The sequence below is a fragment of the Myotis lucifugus genome, unplaced genomic scaffold (assembly GCF_000147115.1).
Source record: "Myotis lucifugus unplaced genomic scaffold, Myoluc2.0 scaffold_41, whole genome shotgun sequence".
In the NCBI taxonomy this organism is placed as follows: Eukaryota; Metazoa; Chordata; class Mammalia; order Chiroptera; family Vespertilionidae; genus Myotis; species Myotis lucifugus.
In genome coordinates, this window is record NW_005871089.1 from 6,131,731 (window position 1) to 6,144,821 (window position 13,091).

A 13,091-nucleotide genomic window follows, 5' to 3' on the forward strand; every position below is an offset into this window, starting at 1 on the left:
ATAAGAGTGTTTACTTCTTCATGGATGTTTCACACACATTTATCTCTTCTGTATTTAGTCACAGGTGGAGGTGCAGTTTTCCTATGTATCATGGAAAGCTGAGAGAGGAAAATAGGAGAAAGACAGGGCAAGAGTGTGAGCTTATGGATGATGGAGGAAAGGAGCACAAGTTCAGCTGTGCAAAGTGGGATTGATAGATCTTCAGGGAGCTATTGTCCTTAAAGAAACTTTGTGTACTTGATCATCCTGGGAGGAGTTAGGCATGATCTCTCTCCTCCCTCTGCCTTATTACCCTCCCTTTACTCATTTATTGAGCTTTTACCTACCATGAACTGGACCCATGCTGAGAGACACACAGGACACAGGGAACTCACAGTCTGGAAGGAGAGGGTTTTTGTTCACCCATTCAGGTGAGAAGGGAGTATGCTCTGGTGTGTGGCCCAATCTTCAATGTTTCCAGTCAGTCCTTTGACAATAGAGTCACCACCTTGCACAGTAGTAGGCATATACTTACTATATGTATGAGATAATTCGTAATTTTACTGTGGCAAACAGCCAGGAGTTTTTCAGAGTTTAATATGGCGAAGAAGTGAATAACGAAGCTGGGTCAATATTTTGGGGGGTCAGATAGGTCAGTCTCCTCCTATGCTTGTTGTTGGCACTTAAGGCACTTTGGAAGAATCTACTAGTGATTTAAGCATCATTTGAATAAGAACACAAGGTGACCAGAAGAAGGGCAGCACACAGAGTGTGTGGCCAGGAGCCGGTAAGGGAGTGCAGAAGGCTTCCCAGTGGGGTTGGTGCCAGGGCTGACAGGGCAGCTGGAGCCTGTGAGCCTCCTGCCACTTTCATTTAAGTGGGTCAGAGTTGTATGTGACCAGCACTGTGTTACCAAACCTCTAGGCTTCCCACTGCTAGTCAGCAGCTGGCTGATGTGGCGAAGCACAGCAAGCTCTAGGAATTAAGCCCCAGCCTAGGCTGCTCTCCGAGGGCTCCCTCCTTCCTCCTGAAAGTTCTGCTTTCCTGTTTTTCCTTGAAGCTGCCATTGCTCCTTGAAATCTTTGGAGTTCCCTCCTGAGTTGGCTGAACAGTAGAATAAGTTCCCAAGACCAGCCCCCAGATCATTTTCCTCAAAAGGTTTCACTTGAAGGCAAATTTAATATATATTTTATTATTGATTTCAGAGAATAAGGGAGAGGGAGAGAGAGCAACATCAATGATGAGAGAGAAGCATCAATCGGCTGCCTCCTGCTTTGCCCCACAATGGGGATCGAGCCCGAAACCCGGGCACGTGTCCTGACCCTAATTGAACTGTGACTTCTGGTTCATAGGTCAATGCTCAACCACTGAGCCACACTGGCTGGGCGAAGGCAAATATTTTAAGAAATTGCAAATCTTACAATGTTTTAACTGTCACCATTCTTGCTCTGTGGCTCTGTCCTCTCTCAAAAGATGTTTTATCCTTATATCCTTTATCCTTTATCCTGGAAAAGAAGCTTACCCTGCTACTTCTCTCCTTCAGTTCTCCTTCCTTCCTTTCTAGTGCCCAGAACTTGTGGTGCTATTAGAGCAGTGTGCTGAGTGTGAATCTGTGTACTGGCCTCCGGGCCTTTTGTCATCTGACCTGCCCTCTGGCCTACTCAGTCCTTGGCCCCTTCTTTGTGGTAAACAGCCAAGCAGATCCAGAAGGAGAAGGAGACTTCCTTGGGTCACCAGTCCAGCTGGGAGCTGGTCCCCTGATTGGGATCCAGGCCTTCTCTTCGCCCAAGCAGATTCCCAGGGGCAGAACCTGAGTTGCTGAATACAGTGTTGGCCAAACAGAAGTGATGATGGGAACTAATGCCTCCTTTCATGCCTCTTGCTGCCAGAAGGTTTGGAGGAGCTCTGGTTTGTCCAGGAAGTCCTGAGCTTAGAGATGAGGTGGGCAGAGCAAGAAAGTGTGGGACATGGAGGGGTTCGGTTTCTGCTCTGGTCAGTGTGTTTTATTTTGAGGACACGTAGAAACCCCAGCCCAGCCCTCACCCCACCCCACATGCAGTCAGGGGGCTCTTCTAGGTATACTCATGACTTTTGCAGAAGCAGCAGGTGTCATGGGGCCAAGAGGAAGTGCGACTGAAACTGTCCACTCATAGCTTGGTTGCTGAACTCTGAGAGACATTGGTGGGAAACAAATGCTGGTGTCTGGGACGATGCAAACAGCCAGATCCAGAGGCTGTGTGCTGTCCTACTTCCTTCCTGTCCCCAGGAGAGGGCAGGGGCACGGAGAAGGGTGGCATTGGTCCTGGCCTCTTCATTTCATTGTTCTCTGAACTCCCCTCTCTTTTCCTAGAGGGGCATGAGACAGCTCCCTGCAGATAGCAGCCCTCAGTCATCCTAACCTCAGTCATCCTAACCTCATGGCTGCTTGTGACCCAGAGGATGGTGTGTAGGATTTGGAAGGGTTGGGGAGGATGGCAGCTGGAACAGCAGGCACCCCTCCCCCATCCTTTTTCACAGACCTGTGTCATCCGGGCCTGGGACCGCGGAAAGCCCCTGCTCTTCTGCCCAGCAATGAACACTGCCATGTGGGAGCATCCCCTTACCTCGCAGCAGGTGGGCCAGCTCCAGGCCTTTGGCTATATCGAGATCCCCTGTGTGGCCAAGAAGCTGGTGTGTGGAGACCAAGGTGGGCATCTGGCCAGGCTTACAGCCTGTCCTCATGGCCCATGGTCAGATCTGGATTAAGATCCCAGCCTGTTGTGACCTCAGGCAAAACCATTCTCCTCCGAGCCCAGCTTTCTCATCTGGAAGATGGAAATCATAATTCCTTCCCCCTCAGAGTTGTTAGGATTAAATGAGATAGTTCATGTAAGGTTCCTGGTATCCCTGGCACACAGCCCGTGCATAGTTCATGACAGCTACTGTAACTGTTTCCGGGGCCTGTCCTGGTGGGTTTCAGAAGGATGTGAGGGTCTGGCTCAGGCAGAAGGTCCTGTCCTTCTCAGGCACTGGGGTCTGGGTGGAGCCCTTGGGGGAGTACAGGGTGGGATGGGAGTGGGGGGTGGTACCCTGCCTCAGTCTGCAGGGCCACAGCAGAACTTTGTTCCCTAGGTTTGGGGGCCATGGCTGAGGTGGACACCATTGTGGACAAAGTGAAGGAAGTTCTCTCCCAGCATGCTGGCTTTCAGCAGGGTTGAACCCAGGATCTCTCATGTGCGTCCCTCTGTACCCAGTGTGTTTTCAGGCCATGTCAGTGAAGGTGGACATTGGCAAAGTATGGCGGGAATTCACCTTTGCTGAGTAGGGGTCTAGCCTGGGTCTGCTCCACACTCTCCAAGGGCCCGACCTGCCCCAAGGTAAATTGGCCCAGGTCTCAACTTCTTTCAGCCAGGAGACTCCTTGCTATCTGGAGTTCCTCCCCTCCTTTTCCTGGGATGGTTCCAGCAAGCCAGAGGGGCAAGCTGCTGCATTGTCCCTGTGCCTCTAGGAGGGGACTGAGGAGTGACTGGCCAACCTGATTCCCCATTGTGCCCAGGAACCACTTTTAGAAATGGTCTCAGCTGGAGATTCCCAGTGTGGTGGGCCCCTGGCTAGGCCTTTGGAACTTCAGCTGCCCTGCAGGGTCAGGAAAGCCTACACGTTGGAAAGACCCTGATCATGCTGTAAGATTGGGGGTATGGGAAATAAAGAAAAGTGACCTTTTGAGAGACTCCTTCCTTCTTTCACAGCCCATCTGTGGTCTCAGAGATCGGGGTGTTGCTAGGTATGGGTGAGGAAGGATCTGGTGCTTGTTAGGCCCCATGGCATACAGTGGTTAAGGGCAAAGGGCTCTGAAGCAAGACAGCCCTAGTTTAAATCCCAGCTCTACACCTGCTAGCAGTGGGACCTTGGCTCAGGGCTCAGCCTTTCTGACCCTCACTTTCCTCATCTGTATTACTCTACCCTCCCAGAGTTATTAAGAGAATCAAATGAGATAATTTGTGTAGAATAACCACCCCCCTGAGTGCCTCCTACATAGTAAATGTAAAATAAATGGAAGTTTATTCCTAACATTACTGAAATAGACTGTTTCATTTTGGGAAAAATAAAATCCCGACCCTAAGCAGATGTAGCCCTTTATGCAAGTGACAGGCACACAGCCAGCAGGGTTGGAACCTGCCCTGAAACTCAGTCCCCTTGCTTCCTGGTGTCCTCAGTTGTTCTTGTGTGTCTTTTCCTTAATCCTCACTGAGAACATGTTTACAGATTTTAGGGGGGGGGGGGCGGGGAGGAAGAAGAGAAAGAGAGAGAGAGAGAGAAGCATTGATGTGAGAGAAACATCGATTGGTTGCCTCTCGTACTCACCCCAACTGGGGACCAAACCCACAACCCAGGCATGTGCCTTGACTGAGAATTGAACCTACGACCTTTTTTTTTTTTTTTTAAATATATTTTATTGATTTTTTTACAGAGAGGAAGGGAGAGAGATAGAGAGTTAGAAACATTGATGAGAGAGAAACATCGATCAGCCGCCTCCTGCACATCTCCTACTGGGGATGTGCCCGCAACCCAGGTACATGCCCTTGACCGGAATCGAACCTGGGACCTTTCAGTCCGCAGGCCGACGCTCTATCCACTGAGCCAAACCGGTTTCGGCAAACCTACGACCTTTTGATATATGGAATGACAATCCAACCAATTGAGCCACACCAGCCAGGGCCTGTGTCCTCAATTTTGCTGCACCTCAGATGGGGGCCTGAGTGTGCCCCACCCACCCAGTGCCCAACAACACACATGGATGAGGAAGCAGGCTCCAGACACAATGCTCAGCCCTAGAAACTCTCTCCTGCCTTTGACCTAATTGCTGTTTGGTGGCTGCACCGAGGAGGTGCTTGTTTTCCTATTTGGAGCTGAGATTAGGGCTGGCTTCCTGCTCTCTTGTCTTCCAGGCCAGGGGTGAATGGGACCCCATGCATGCCCTCAGACCACTGAGAGTAGAGGTGCCTTCAAGGGGTACCAGGAAGCCTGGCTGGAACCAAGGCCTCCCAAAGCCTCCAAGAGCCTCTATCTCGATAGCACTTGACTTAATCAAGTGACCCTTTGGGATAAAACTGCCCCTGGGCACTGAAGAAAATATAACTAAAATGGCAGCACAAGAACCAGCCTTTTTGGCTGGTTTGGAGGTCGGGGTGTGGGGAGAGCCTGGGTGACTGAAATTCAGAGACAGTCCCAAAATTCCACTTAAATGGTTTCCAGCGTCCCTCTTCCTGTCCACATGGCCCTTCCTTACCTTCAGCACCCTGCTAATGAATGGTGAGGCTTTCCAATTTTAATAGGAACTGCTACCATTTACTGAGTGCTTATTGTGGGCCAGGCTCTGTGCTGGACCCTTTTGGGAAGACTGTTGCCCAGGAGTCCTGCTATAAAATACTTGTTTTAATCAAAGATCACAGGAGCAGAGAAGTTTGTAGGCCAGCGGTTCTCAACCTGTGGGTCGTGACCCCTTTGGCGGTCGAACGACCCTTTCACAGGGGTCACCTAAGACCATCCTGCATATCAGATATTTACATTACGATTCATAACAGTAGCAACATTACAGTTATGAAGTAGCAACGAAAATAATTTTATGGTTGGGTCACAACATGAGGAACTGTATTTAAAGGGCCAGAAGGTTGAGAACCACTGCTCTATAGGCTGCTAGGGCTGCTGCTGGTCAAGGAACGGAAGCCTCTGAGCCAGGTCCCAGTCTCTACACTGGGCTGTCAGTTCTTCCTCCATATAGCTTATGTGTCCCTCTGCCACTTCCCCCCTGCCTTAGAGTAAGGCCCTGACTCCTGAGTAAGACATACTTGGCCCCTGCCTACATTTCTAGCTCCACCCCTTACACCACACCAGTCCTGCAGACAGGACAACCTTGATGGAGTCCTGCTGCTTCTTGCCTTTGCACATGCTGATGCTTTTACTGGAAGGCCGTTCTTTACCTGGCTGACTCTTACTCATGCCTCTGTGTGTCTGGGTGCCACCTACTTTGGAAAGCCTTCCCTGGCCAACTCAGGCTGGTACCCATTGTGCCACTTTCTCATCCTATATAATAAAACCCTAATATGCAAATCAACCAAATGGCAAAATGACCAGTCGCTATGACACGCACTGACCACCGGGGTGCAGGCACTCAATGCAGGAGCTGCCCCCTGGTGGTCAGTGCGCAGAAGCCAGGCTCACGGCTGGTGAGCAGCTACTGTGGCAGAAGCCACTCCTGCCTTCGCAGCAGTGCTAGGGACCCCTTGGGGGATGTCCGCCCCCAGCAGGTGGACATTTGCTGAGGGGTCCCGGACTGCGAGAAGGCGCAGGCTGGGCTGAGGGACCCCCGCAACCAGTGAACAAAAGTCGTGCACCAGGCCTTTAGTTTATTATAACAGAATTGCAATAGTGAGTTTACTTTGTGTCTCCCTAAATTGGGGATTGACTAGAGGGGAGGAGTTGTCCTCTTCCTCACAAAACCTGGTAGGTCATTCCAAGCCTCTTGTACTGACAAAATTAAAAAAGGTGTGTGTGGAGTAGAGGGGTGGGGGGAAGGTCCTGCTCCTTTCTGAGCAAGACACACATAACCTAGGAGCCATAAAAGCAAAGACTGATAAATTTGACTACAGAAAAATAATTCTGCCTAGCAATTGCCCAAAGGCAAGGTCAAAAGACAAACAACAAATGGGAAATTATCTGTAGCTCACAGAACAGAGATCTAATTCCCCTAATACATAAAGAGCTCCTGTACATTGATTAGAAAAGGACCAGGAACACAAAAGAAAAGTGAGCAGGTGATAAAAACAGAGTACACACAGACACACACACACACACACACACACACCTTTAAACATAAAAAGCTACTTAACTACATTGATGAGGAAAGTGGTGCAAATCAAACTCTACTGAAATAAAAGTTTTCACCTACTAGATAGTGAAAGTGTTGCTCTTTGGAGAGCAATCTAAAAATATCTTTCAAAATCACATATATACCTTACCCAGCAATTCTAAGGCTTTGTCCCATAGAAGCACTCACATATATGACATTATGTCTCAACCAGGCTGTTCACTGCAGCATTGTTGATGGTAGTAAAAGGCTGGAAACACCCTCACCATAAAACAGCTGGAGATTGCTTAAATAAATTAGGGTCATTCCTACAGTGCAGTGGTTCTCAACCTTGGCTGCACATTAGAATCACCTGGGAATCTTTTTAAAATCCTGATTTCTGGGCCTCATCCTCCGGAAATTCTGTTTCTTTGTTACTAATGTTGTGACCCCACCCCATAACAAAGAAACAGAATTTCCAGAGGATGAGGCCCAGAAATCAGGATTTTAAAAAGATTCCCAGGTGATTCTAATGTGCAGCCAAGGTTGAGAACCATTGCTGCAGTGGAACTCTACAAGGCAAAGTGTGGGGAAGCTACCCAGGTGCTAGTATTGGACAATGTCTGAGATATATTGCTTAAAAGAAAATGTTAGATACAGAACAATGTATTGCATGCTAGCTGTGTATAAAAAAGTGAGGGAGAAAAGGAGAATATGTTCATCTTGGCTTATGTATACATCAAATACCTATTGAAAAATAAACAAGAAATGAGCCATTGTTTGCCATTCAGCAAGGGAATTGGGTGGTTGAAAAACAGGTGAGAGGCTTACTTCAAGTTTTGAGCCAGCTGAATAAATTATCTACCACAAAAGCATTTATTTTTTTAAAATATATTTTATTGATTTTTTACAGAGAGGAAGGGAGAGAGATAGAGAGTTAGAAACATCGATGAGAGAGAGACATCGATCAGCTGCCTCCTGCACATCTCCTACTGGGGATGTGCCCGCAACCCAGGTACATGCCCTTGACCGGAATCGAACCTGGGACCTTTCAGTCCGCAGGCCGACGCTCTATCCACTGAGCCAAACCGGTTTTGGCCACAAAAGCATTTAAATAAATGCATTTAATAAAGTATTCCTGCCCGTTTGGCTCAGTGGCTAGAGCATCAGCCCACAGACTGAAGGGTCCTGGATTCAATTCCGGTGAAGAACACGTACCTTGGATATAGGCTCGATCCCCAGCTGTGGTCAGGAGCCCATGGGAGGCAACCAATCAATGTGTCTCTCTCACATCAATGTTTCCTCTCTCTTTCCCTCTCTCTCTCTCTCTCTCCCTCCCTTCCACTCTCTCTAAAAAAATCAATGGAAAGGTGAGGATTAACCAAAAAAAAAAAAGAAATGTTCCTGCTCTGCCGGTGTGGCTCCGTGGTTGAGTGTCGACCTATGAACCAGGAGGTCATGATTTGATTCCAGGACAGGACACATACCCGGGTTACAGGCTCAATCCCCAGTAGGGGGCATGCAGGAGGCAGCTGATCAATTATTCTCTCTCATCATTGATTGAATCTCTCTTCCTCCCCCTTTCTCTCTGAAATCAATATATAGATATTACCCTAATATGCAATTAGACTGAATGGCAGACCAACCGAACAACCAGTCGCTATGACGTGCGCTGACCACCAGGGGACGCATGCGGAACATGGTGGGCGTCGGCAGCAGGCGGCAGAGTGTGGAACATGGTGGGCATAGGCCATGGTGGGATGGTGGGGGAGGTGAGTGGGGGCGCCAGACCAAGGCGGGGCACCAGTCGCTGTCATCTGGGCAAGCCTCTCGTGGTTACTGAAAATTCTTTGCTCCCGTGCACCGCAGTCCCGCCAGCGCTCACACTCGCTGCCAGCGCCCAGCACCAGCCCCAATCACAGCGCTGTCAGTGGGTGTGAGCGGTGGCTGGTGGTACCGATCGCCCCTGAGAACTTCTCCACCTCCCCCTGCTCCTGAGGGGTGATCAGGGTGGCAGTTGCCTCTCACACCCACTGCTGGCGCTGTTACAGAGTAGGAAAATTTTTAGGCCTGCTTAATTACCTAGCCACCTCAGCAGCTTGACAGCCTGTGCAAAGTTTCTAGGAACTGAACTCACACACCTGAGCAACAGCCTACAAAGAACTAACAGATCAACACACCTGAGCAACGGCCTACAAAGAACAGACAGATCAAAATTAAGAATAGTCCTGACCTTTAAGTTACCCAGAAATGAATAACAGGATGATGATGAATAGCTTGGCTAAAACTACGCAATTAGCTTTTGTAACTTGGCTTTGCTTGCTATGGGAACCTGAACACGGATGTAGTTGTCCCCTTTAAATATTGCACTCTGCAGATGGTCATGGCCGCTTCTCTCTTGGGCTTCCCGAGTGGAGGAGCGGACACTGGCCAGTCAATAAAGGCTCTCCAAATTTTAATCAGTCTGGAATTCTGGTCATTCTGTCGCTCGCACTCCACAACAGTGCCCAGTGCCAGTCCCAATCGCTCAGCGCTGTCAGCGGGTGCTAGCAGCGGCTGTTGGCCCTGATCGCCCCTGAGGGCTTCTCCACCTCCCTCTGCTCCTGAGGGGTGATCAGGGCAGCAGCTGCCACTCACACTTGCTGATGGTGCCAGCCCCGCTTGCACCTGCTGCTGGCACCGGTCCCAATTGCTCAGGGCCAGCATCATCAGTGCATGGGAGCAGTGGCAGCAGGAGTGGGGCTGCCGGCAGACAGGGGACCGGGAGCTGTGGTGGGAGGGGCCAGGTGGGAGTGCGCAGGATGGGCGGAGACCCACCCCTGTGCCCACCGCAGCCTTGCAGCCCACAGTTCCTTTCAAGGTGCACGAATTCATGCACTGGTGTGGTCCAGCCGGCCTGCCCCGATGGGGGCCATCGGGGGTGGGCTGGCTGGGACGAGGGGCTGTGGGCGGGGCTGGCCAGGGTGAGGGGCCGAGGGTGGTTTGCCGGCTGGCCCCAACCCCGATCAGGGTGGGGGTGCCCGTTTGGAGGCGGGGCTGGCTAGGGCGAGGGGCCGCAGGCATTCTAGTCATTCAGCCATTCGGATATATTCTATATAATAAAAGGGTAATATGCAAATTAACCCTAATGGTGAAACAACTGGAACGACCGCTGGACCTGGCCTATGCCAGATATGAGCTTTGTATACCTTAACTCATTTAATTCTCCTAAAAAATCCTCCAAGATAGGCATTGCTATCCCCATAAAAAAAAAAGAAAAAGAAAAGAACCTGAGAAAATATAAAAATTCTAACTATGAACCAAGACATGGCCTGTCATAGGGGAGAGTAGAAATGGGTGGTGCTGCTCACACAGGCCAGACTTGAGTTGGGAATAGAAAGAGGTACAGGTAGGTGACCATATGTTTTGTTGTCCAAAGTGGACACTTCTGAGAGCAAAAAGGGACAATAAATGTGCCAGGACGATAGGCATCAACTGGATCTGTCCTGGGTAAATCGGGATGTGTGGTCACCCTACATACAGAGCACCAGAGGGAAGTACAGTTCAGCAACCATGCCCTGTGAAGTAACAGCCATCATTTATAATGTAATGCTCAGAGCAGTTTCTAAGGAGGACATTATTGTCCCCATTTGACAGATGAGAACACTGAGGCTCAAAGGGGTTTATTTTTTTAAATGTATACACACACACACACACACACACACACACACACACACCAGAGGCCCAGTGCACGAATTCGTACACGGGTGGGGTCCAGCCAATCTGGCCGGGCCAGCCAGGGGGAGGGGACGTGGGAGGTTGGCCAGCCGGCCCCGCCCCCTGGTCGAACTCCCAGTCCAGGAGACAATTTGCATATTAATCTTTTATTATATAGGATTTTTATTGATTTCAGAGAGGAAGGGGGGGAAAGAGAGAGATAGAAACATCAATGTTGAGAAAAAATCATTGATTGGCTGCCTCCTGCATGCCCCCTACTGGGGATCGAGCCTGCAGCCAGGGAGGGCATGTGCCCTTGACTGAAATCGAACCTGGGACCCTTCAGTCCACAGGCTGAGGCTCTATCCACTGAGCCAAACCAACTTGGGCAAAGGGGTTTCTTAACTTCCTGGAGGTCTCACAGCTTTTAAGTGAGAAAGCTGTGCTGTCTTCTTGTTCTTTCTGTGGGTCATACTGCCTCCCAGGCTCAGGGCTTTGGAGGAAGATCAGAAAAAGAGACCAAGTAGAGAAACAGAGATAGATGGCTTTGGTCTTGGAATGTGACAGGCCATTTGCCAGGCTGTCCCTGCAGTCTACGTATGGCCTCTCCCAGACTGGCAAGTGAGCAGTGGCTAGGGAAGGTGGGCAGCTGGGGCATGGTGGATGCCCCAAAGTCTTCTTTTGCAGTATTCCATGATCTTCCTGGACCTCCAGGGGAGCAGTGGCCAAAGCAGGGGATTCCTAGGAAAAACATGTCATCCATTGAGTTGCCCCCTTTCTATGATTGATGAACAGGAAGACCGAGAAATTGAATGGCAGATATCCAGGAGCCAGGAATGTCCCCCCTGGTCTACAGATTCTGCCATGACTCCAGCTCAGTCCCTGTGGAGCTTCTGGAGAGCCTGTGGTGGTCTGGATGTTGGAATACTCTAGGTTAGGGGCAGAAAGTCTGCAGGATCATATACGTATGGAGGGTGTGAGTCTCAGGGTAACCTGTCATTCAGGGTGAGTCAACTGCCATTGCACAGACAACGGAGGGCCTGGTCCAAAGCTCAGATGGCCTTTGTAGGGCCCTTGACTTATTGCATCACAGGTAGATGAGCAGGGAATTGGCTGCTGATCATGCAGCCAGGCAGACCACACCACTTGCATGCTCCCAGGCCTGGACAGGTTGTAGGCTAGCAGGGTTGACAAGAAAAGGAAAGTCCCTATCCCCAGGGATGTTAGTTTGCCTGCATATTTCAGACAAGCACAGCAACCTGAGGCCACTGCAAACCAATGTTGCATCATCGAAGGCTAACTATGTTTCTTTATTCCTGGACCTCCATTCATTTAAAAAAAATTTTTTAATTAATGGACTTTACAGACAGAGAAAGACAAATACCATATGATTTCACTTATATGTAGAATCTAAAGAGCAAAATAAATGGATGAACAAAGTAGAAACAGACTCATAGATATAGAGAACAGACTGATAGTTGCTAGGTGGGAGGAGGTTTGGGGGGCTTGGTGAAAAAGGTGAAGGTATTTAGAAGTACAAATTGGTAGTTACAAAATAGTCACAGGGATGTAAAGTACAGCATAGGGATATAGGCAATAATATTATAATAACTATGTATGGTGCCAGGTGGGTACTTGAAATATCAGGGGGAAACACTTTGTAAAGCACATGATTATTTAACTACTATGCCGTACACCTGAAACGAATATATATATACTAGAGGCCCGGTGCACAAAAATTTGTGCACTCGGGTGGGTCCCTCAGCCTGGCCTGTGCTCTCTCGCAGTCTGGGGCCCCTCGGGGCCCCCTTCCCCTGGCTGCTGGCACCAGTTTTCCTCTGGCGCCCGGAACCCAGGCCTTCGCTCTTTGCCGGGAGGGGCCGGCGTGGTAGGCTTCCCTCTTCACTCTTCGCTCGCCATGCCGGCCTTCGATCGCTGCTCCTGCCCTGGGCCAGCGAGCTTTGTTCCATCGCTTGGCGCCTACATATGCAAATTAGCCACCATCTTTGTTGGCGGTTAATTTGCATATCGCACTGATTAGCCAATGGGAAGCATAGTGAAGGTACGGTCAATTACCATGTTTGTCTATTATTAGATTAGATATCCTATCTAATAATAGAGAAACATGGTAATTAGCCGTACCTCCGCTACCCTTCCCATAGCGAAGGTATGGTCAATTACCATGTTTGTCTATTATTAGATTAGATATCCTATCTAATAATAGAGAAACATGGTAATTAGCCATACCTCCGCTACCCTTCCCATTGGCTAATCAGGGCGATATGCAAATTAACTGCCAACCAAGATGGCGTCCGGCAGCCAGGCAGCTTGAAGCGAACAGGAGGCTTGCTTGCTTCAGTGACGGAGGAAGCCAACGTTCCCCGCCTGCCTTGCCGGCCTCTGAGCTTGCAGTTTAAGAAACATTGTTACAAATATAGAAGCTAAACAAAACCCCAGAAACCTGCTTTCAGCCAGCCTGGCTTCAGCCAGCAGGACCGCTACATTGTTTCAATTATAGAACAAACGCAGATCCCTGCTTTCAGCCAGCCATCTCAGAGCTGGAGTGAGCAACAGTGTTACAATTATAGAA

General features: G+C 49.5%; 1 protein-coding gene across 5 annotated transcripts in view; it reads left to right on the top strand.

Annotated features, from left to right (window-relative positions):
* The window catches only part of PPCDC (phosphopantothenoylcysteine decarboxylase), a 34,506-nt gene extending 30,825 nt beyond the window's left edge, over positions 1–3,681 (top strand). For all 5 annotated transcript variants that reach the window (XM_023753131.1, XM_006087896.3, XM_014455044.2 and 2 more), the window contains 2 exons: positions 2,497–2,665; positions 3,091–3,681. In XM_023753131.1, the coding sequence (XP_023608899.1) occupies positions 2,497–2,665; positions 3,091–3,176 (255 nt within the window). In that variant the 3' untranslated portion in view covers positions 3,177–3,681. The remainder of the gene's footprint in view (positions 1–2,496; positions 2,666–3,090) is intronic.
* The last annotated feature ends 9,410 nt before the right edge of the window (positions 3,682–13,091 follow it).